The sequence below is a fragment of the Glandiceps talaboti genome, chromosome 14 (assembly GCF_964340395.1).
Source record: "Glandiceps talaboti chromosome 14, keGlaTala1.1, whole genome shotgun sequence".
NCBI lineage: Eukaryota > Metazoa > Hemichordata > Enteropneusta > Spengelidae > Glandiceps > Glandiceps talaboti.
Genome location: NC_135562.1, coordinates 19,418,713 through 19,424,712, shown reverse-complemented (window position 1 = coordinate 19,424,712; position 6,000 = coordinate 19,418,713). Strand labels below are relative to the sequence as shown.

General features: G+C 34.6%; 1 protein-coding gene across 1 annotated transcript; it reads right to left on the bottom strand.

Moving 5' to 3' along the window:
- Positions 1-748: 748 nt before the first annotated feature.
- Positions 749-4,370, bottom strand: LOC144446008 (uncharacterized). Its single transcript, XM_078135677.1, has 3 exons — positions 4,265-4,370; positions 3,580-3,724; positions 749-2,033 (listed from the first exon to the last, which is right to left on the bottom strand). The coding sequence occupies exons 1-3, from the start codon at positions 4,366-4,368 to the stop codon at positions 1,686-1,688; spliced, it is 597 nt and encodes a 198-aa protein (XP_077991803.1). The 5' UTR covers positions 4,369-4,370; the 3' UTR covers positions 749-1,685.
- Positions 4,371-6,000: the final 1,630 nt, after the last annotated feature.

Sequence of the window (6,000 nt, the reverse complement as noted above, 5' to 3'; positions counted from 1 at the left end):
CCACTGATGGTTGAAATAGCATGATTAGTCCGGTAATTTTTAATTTGTCCACTGCTAAAGCAACAAAATTACTAAATCAGAATTTTTTTACCAAAAGATCACTTGAATCACGAATTCATTCATAAATTCGCGTATGTTTAGTATATTCATTGAGGAATTTTGTGTCCAACGAGTATATTCATTGTGAATATCAGGTCATCTGATTATAGTCATTTGTAATCTGTGTCCGCAAGGTACAACTGACAATATTTATATACGACACTCTTATACATAATATTTATATACGGTTCCAGGTGTGTAAAAATAAGGTAGTATTTATCACAAACCCTTTTTTGTTATGGAAACACGCAATAAAACAGTATTGACACACAGACACACATATATATACATCACACACACATATATACATATACACACTATCATATTGTGTGGGGAAGAAATTGAACAATCGCATGTGACTCATTTCGTTTTCGATAATATAAACGACATATCTTTCGCATTATTATTAACATCTAACTTTCATGTTGGCCATTTATACAAGAACATGCTATTTTCGAGAAGAGGAAAGTGCATTTTTCGAAAAGAAAGAGTTTTATGTATGTATCATTATTTTAACAAACTTACACCAATCGAATATCCTTACTCCATTCTTTAACACACATATATAAACACATTTTCTGTACATTACTCCTCACATAATTCATATAAGTACTCTACCATTTCAATCTATATCTTTATTTCATGTTCAAATTGTACATCACACCTTTCACTAATAGCAACAAAAATTCACTCATTGCTACTACAACATCCTTTTAGGGGACTATGTCTTGATATTGATATTATTTCCCAATAAGTCATTACAGAAAAAAAACTAACAAAGACAAAAAGTCTTTCACTGGAAACCAGCAAAATAGGCAAGTGTTCCCTTACATTTATCTTTACATTAATCTAGGCCATACACACCTACAAAAATACACAAAATATTTAAAATATTTACTTTCAAAATAACTTGTCAAATACAGTTTTATGTATGTATCATTATTTTAACAAACTTACACCAATCGAATATCCTAACGCCATACTTTAACACACACACACATATAAACACATTTTCTAATTTCATTTTCTGTACATTACCCCTCACATAATTCATATAAGTACTTTCCCATTTCAATCTAAAACAAGAAAACAATGACATGTACTGCATTTGATTTTAAAGCAATTAAATCATTAATATGGAACTTAGGTAGTTTGTTCACAATATAAGTGATAGGCACCAAATTCGAAGCAAGTCAGTCTGTACAAGTAATATGTGACTCAAAAATAACTTTGTATCACTGAAGCTAATAATGGACACAAACTTTACTTGATGTCACCAGATAAAGTTGAGAACTTACAAAGCTTTCAGACTCCACTGAGTCCTTGTTCACTGTGATTGAAAGATGCTATCTATCTATCTTGGTTATGATGTCACAAGATCTCGTTTTGTGCCATCACCCTTTCAGACTCAATTGAGTTTGAAAGCTTTGTTTTTAATTTCTCAACTTTATACACAGCCATCGAGCTCTGTTTGTTTCTAAATATAGCAAAACCTTGATAGATGATGAATCTACATAATTTAAGCTGTTAATGAGTTACCACTGCCTTACAGGGCGGTACTAAATTTACATTATTAATATGCGAGTCTATTGTTCGTTTACTTTCTTATCAAGTAGATACACACTCTTAATTGCCAGGTACACAGTTATTAATGGGATAAGATCGAAAGCATCAACATCGTCATGCTTACACATTCTATGAAACAAATGAGACTCAGCAAATACTGGTTCCTCCATAAGACACTTCTCTTTCCTCTCTAGCATTTCCTTACAAACATGTGCTCTTGTCAGAAGTATAGAAGAAATACCAACCATAGATACTCCATATGTAATATAATGGTCGTCTGTCTCAAATGGTGAATCTTTGGCAGCTGATGAAAACTGGCAAACCATTTGAGGGTATGCGAAGTCTATTCTAGTTGTACTGACTTTGTTCTAGAAATTAAAAAAAGTGTTGATGCATTAGCATTTTGTTCAAAACTTCAATTTCAGTACCAGACTCCCAGTTCCAAAGAGTCAGATAATAAGTGGCTCCAATAAATAATGTTCTAAAAGTTTACAATATGCTTCAAGTTAGAACAAATCATTCCTGCAAGAGAATTTTTTTGGAACAGAAATACTTGATAGTATCAATTCTACCTCATAATGACGTCATCTGCATGAGATTGCACAAATCTCCCAGAAGTCAGTGTGCAATTACTACCCGCTAGAGAAGTCATACACACGCTCAAGCTCCTGAAAAATTTCGGAAAAGAGCCCGAAAAATTCCAAATTTATGAGTAAACTCAGAAAATTTTAGGAAAATACAGTCTGTCAAACAAGTTTGACTGTTAACTCTTACTTTACAGTTAGTGACAATGATAGCAATCTTATCAGGTCAAAGGTCCATCCATTGTCTGAATTTAAATAATATGATAGTTGGTAAACCAAGTTACAAGTTTGTTATTGATAAAGTGTTGAAAACAACAAGACTTGGTGTACACAAGTCAGAGTTAGAGTTATCAGCTTTTCCGCCAGATAGGCATTTATGTGTAGTGTTTGTATTGCGAGAGTACTTACTCCACACAAAACCTTTGAGACATGAGAAAACTCAGTTATTATTCAGCTATGTAAAGCCATACAATGTAGTATCTAAGGATATTTTAGCAAGATGGGTAAAGACAGTATTGTCTAGAGCAGGTATTGACATTACCAAGTTCTCTGCACATAGTACAAGATCAGCACCAACTTCTGCAGCAAAGATAAGAGGTGTGCCTCTTGAAATTATCATGAACAGAGCTGGCTGGTGCAGACCATCAACATTTGCTAAGTACTATAATTAGCCTGTCCAGACACAGGATAGTTTTGCCAAAGGACTGTTATCAACAATGAACATTCAGTGTTAAACATAAGTGAAAGAATGTATGGACATCGAGTCCAGACTAGCAATGAATTGCTTGTATGAATTGTTACTTGTATACAGTAATTTGTTGTAACAATTGTAGACATGGGTTGTTATAAATTGTGTGTCAGAGTGGGTATTTTGTCTTACAACTCGTAAACACATTGCTTTCAAATGTCATGTAGTCCCTGATGACGTCATTATGAGGTAGAATTCCCGAATTAAACAAGACTTACCTGTAAGTTGCGATTTGATTGGAATTCTACCGAGTGATGCAAGTCAGCAAGGGATTACATGCCCAACCCTGTCAATTGTATATCCTACCCATAAATTGTCATTGGGAGGACTGTAATATATATTGCTGACTACACACTTGTCATCGGGATGTGTAAATATATTCACTCGCTGAACATTCAAGACTGACTTCTGGGAGATTTGTGCAATCTCATGTAATCCCTTGCTGACTTACATCACTCGGTAGAATTCCACTTACAGATAAGTCTCGTTTAATTGGGGAATTTTCACCTTGTTGTGATTTTTTTAATTCTTTTACAGAATTCAAAATTTTTAGTCAGCCTCAATGCAAAAAACAAACCATACCTCACACATGATCAACATTTTGTATGATTTCTTCAAGCCTAGCTCAGACATAGGAACTTTACGGTGAATTAATAGTTCCACGTCAGTTTCAGAAGCAATCCTCTTGCCACACATTTCAAAATATCTATTTGTAGCCCTTCCCATGCTGAAAAAAAGACAGATTCAAACATGTTAACACTATGTGTAAATGCTACTTACATACCATTACAGATGATGCATACTATATTTTACTGGATCACAATTGAAAGAAATAGATTCAAGTCTACTATGATGTAATATGCAACTTCATGTTATGTTATTATAGTCACAGACAGGTATTTCATGATATCGTTTTCAACAGACACATTTACAAATGTAGGTCATACAAGGACAATCACATTGATAGACTCATGATGTGTCTTTGGTCAGCAAAACAAATATGAAAAATAATAAATGTCAATATTGAGAATTAATATTCATAACACATTTTGTTCAAGGAGTGTAGAGAGCCTTTCCTTTACATCAAGTAAAAATATACAGCATGTTATACATGTAATTAAATATGCCAGATTGAAAGATTTGAAAGATGTTGTGAATTGAAATGTTGGACAAAACCTTTTTTTTTTTTTTTAGGTTTTCATAAGACTGGGAAATGAAGATACAGTGAATAGTCACATCTTTCCAAGTTTGAAAGGATCTGACTTACTTTATTGCAAAGCCCATGTGATGTAGGTTTCCTTCATCAGCGCATACAAAGGACATAACCCTGGATATAAACGTATCAATTTGTATTTCCAGCAATTCTGGCATCATACATATATCCAGCCATGTCAAGATTAGGCTAACTACAAGCAAATGTTCAGGAATTTCTGAAAACTTAATGGATAAACAAAACAAAGAAGTAAAGATCATTGGCATTCAGAAAATGTTTTCTTGAATTATATTGCACCCTTATATTCAGTAACTGTTGCATTATTCACCATCTATAAAACACAACTCAACAAATATTCAATTGTGCTGTAGCTATTGAGGACAATCAATGCCTATTCCCTATGCCATACATAATTCTTATTTGTTCGAAATGTTTTGACCAAAAAGTGGTTCGCTTAAGGGGAATACATTGGTAAAATAGAGTATCACAGCTAAAAGTTTCATAGTATTAAAGTGTATGTAAATAGGTTTCCAAAGTTTCAGATACGATAATTAATATCGTACTTTTGTCAAAAATGTCACACAAATCTTTAATCACCTATGAAAACTACGTCATTTGCAGGCAAAAAGTCGGAAAAATTGTAAACCTATTTACATACACTTTAAGTTAACCCTCTATATTTCTAATCTATGGAGTACCGTGTAACAAGTCATTGTAAATGACACAGTCCACACAGTTTCAACCATTTTTACGGAGCTGTTGATCAATGTAACAATCGATCACATGTCAGAGTAATGGCTATGGATATGAAAAATCGTAAGAAAATGGCTGTCAGGCCACCATATTGGATCGTATCATGAAAAAAATTGAAGTGCATATGTATGTCATGGGACAAGGTCTTCATACCAGCTTTGAATGCAACCAGTCAAGTCATGTGCAAATTATAGCTATGGACATGAACAAATCATAAGATAATGGCTGGCAGGCGGCCATATTTGGATTATATCACCAAAAAAAATTGATGTGTATATATGAAAGTCATGAAACAGTGTTTGCTAGAAACCACCCCAGTCATGTCAAAGCAGTGGCTCAAGATACAGACAAAATCATAACAAAATGACTGAAAGTCAGACATACTGGTGATCTGATGGCTGTATATTACACTGACTAGCTGATGGCTGTAAATTACACTGACTAGCTGATGGCTGTACATTACACTGACTACCTGATGGTTGTGCATTACACTGACTGGCTGGTGGCTGAACATTACACTGACTGGCTGATGGTTGTACATTACACTGACTGGCTGGTAGCTGTACATTACACTGACTGGCTGGTGGCTTACTTGCTGATGGTTGTTAAACATTATGCTCACTACCTTGTAGTGTTCCTACACCATGATAACTAACTGCTTGATTAGTTGCGACTGTTAATGTACATGTACACTGACGTTCTGTCAGTCTCATTAACTTGATCTAAAAAATTGAAATATCAACTGAGTGGTCAGTGTCACAATCACTGTTCTTGACCATGATCTGATTTTCAGTGCTCAGGGGTGAGCAATTCCACTAGCCTGAGCTCAAAGGCTAGTGGTTTTCATGCCCGGCCTAGGTATTTTTCCAACCCACTAGCCTGACGGGCTACCACATTTCACCGGACCCGGTTGATATATTGCATTCAGTGCCACTCTTAAGTCTGAAGCTGTGTCGCCACTGTCGCTATTTTTTTAGTAAATTAGGAACATTTTTGGAATTTGACTAAGAATTACAAATCCTGTTGCTAAGCTACAC

What these genes read in the sequence shown, in the direction of transcription:
- LOC144446008 (XM_078135677.1), bottom strand. Translation starts at nt 4,368, where the DNA reads ATGCCAGAATTGCTGGAAATACAAATTGATACGTTTATATCCAGGGTT. An exon ending in CACATGGGCTTTGCAATAAA is followed by an intron (nt 3,725 to 4,264) that starts GTAAGTCAGATC and finishes TCTTTTTTTCAG; the next exon opens with CATGGGAAGGGCTACAAATA. An exon ending in AAATGTTGATCATGTGTGAG is followed by an intron (nt 2,034 to 3,579) that starts GTATGGTTTGTT and finishes TTTAATTTCTAG; the next exon opens with AACAAAGTCAGTACAACTAG.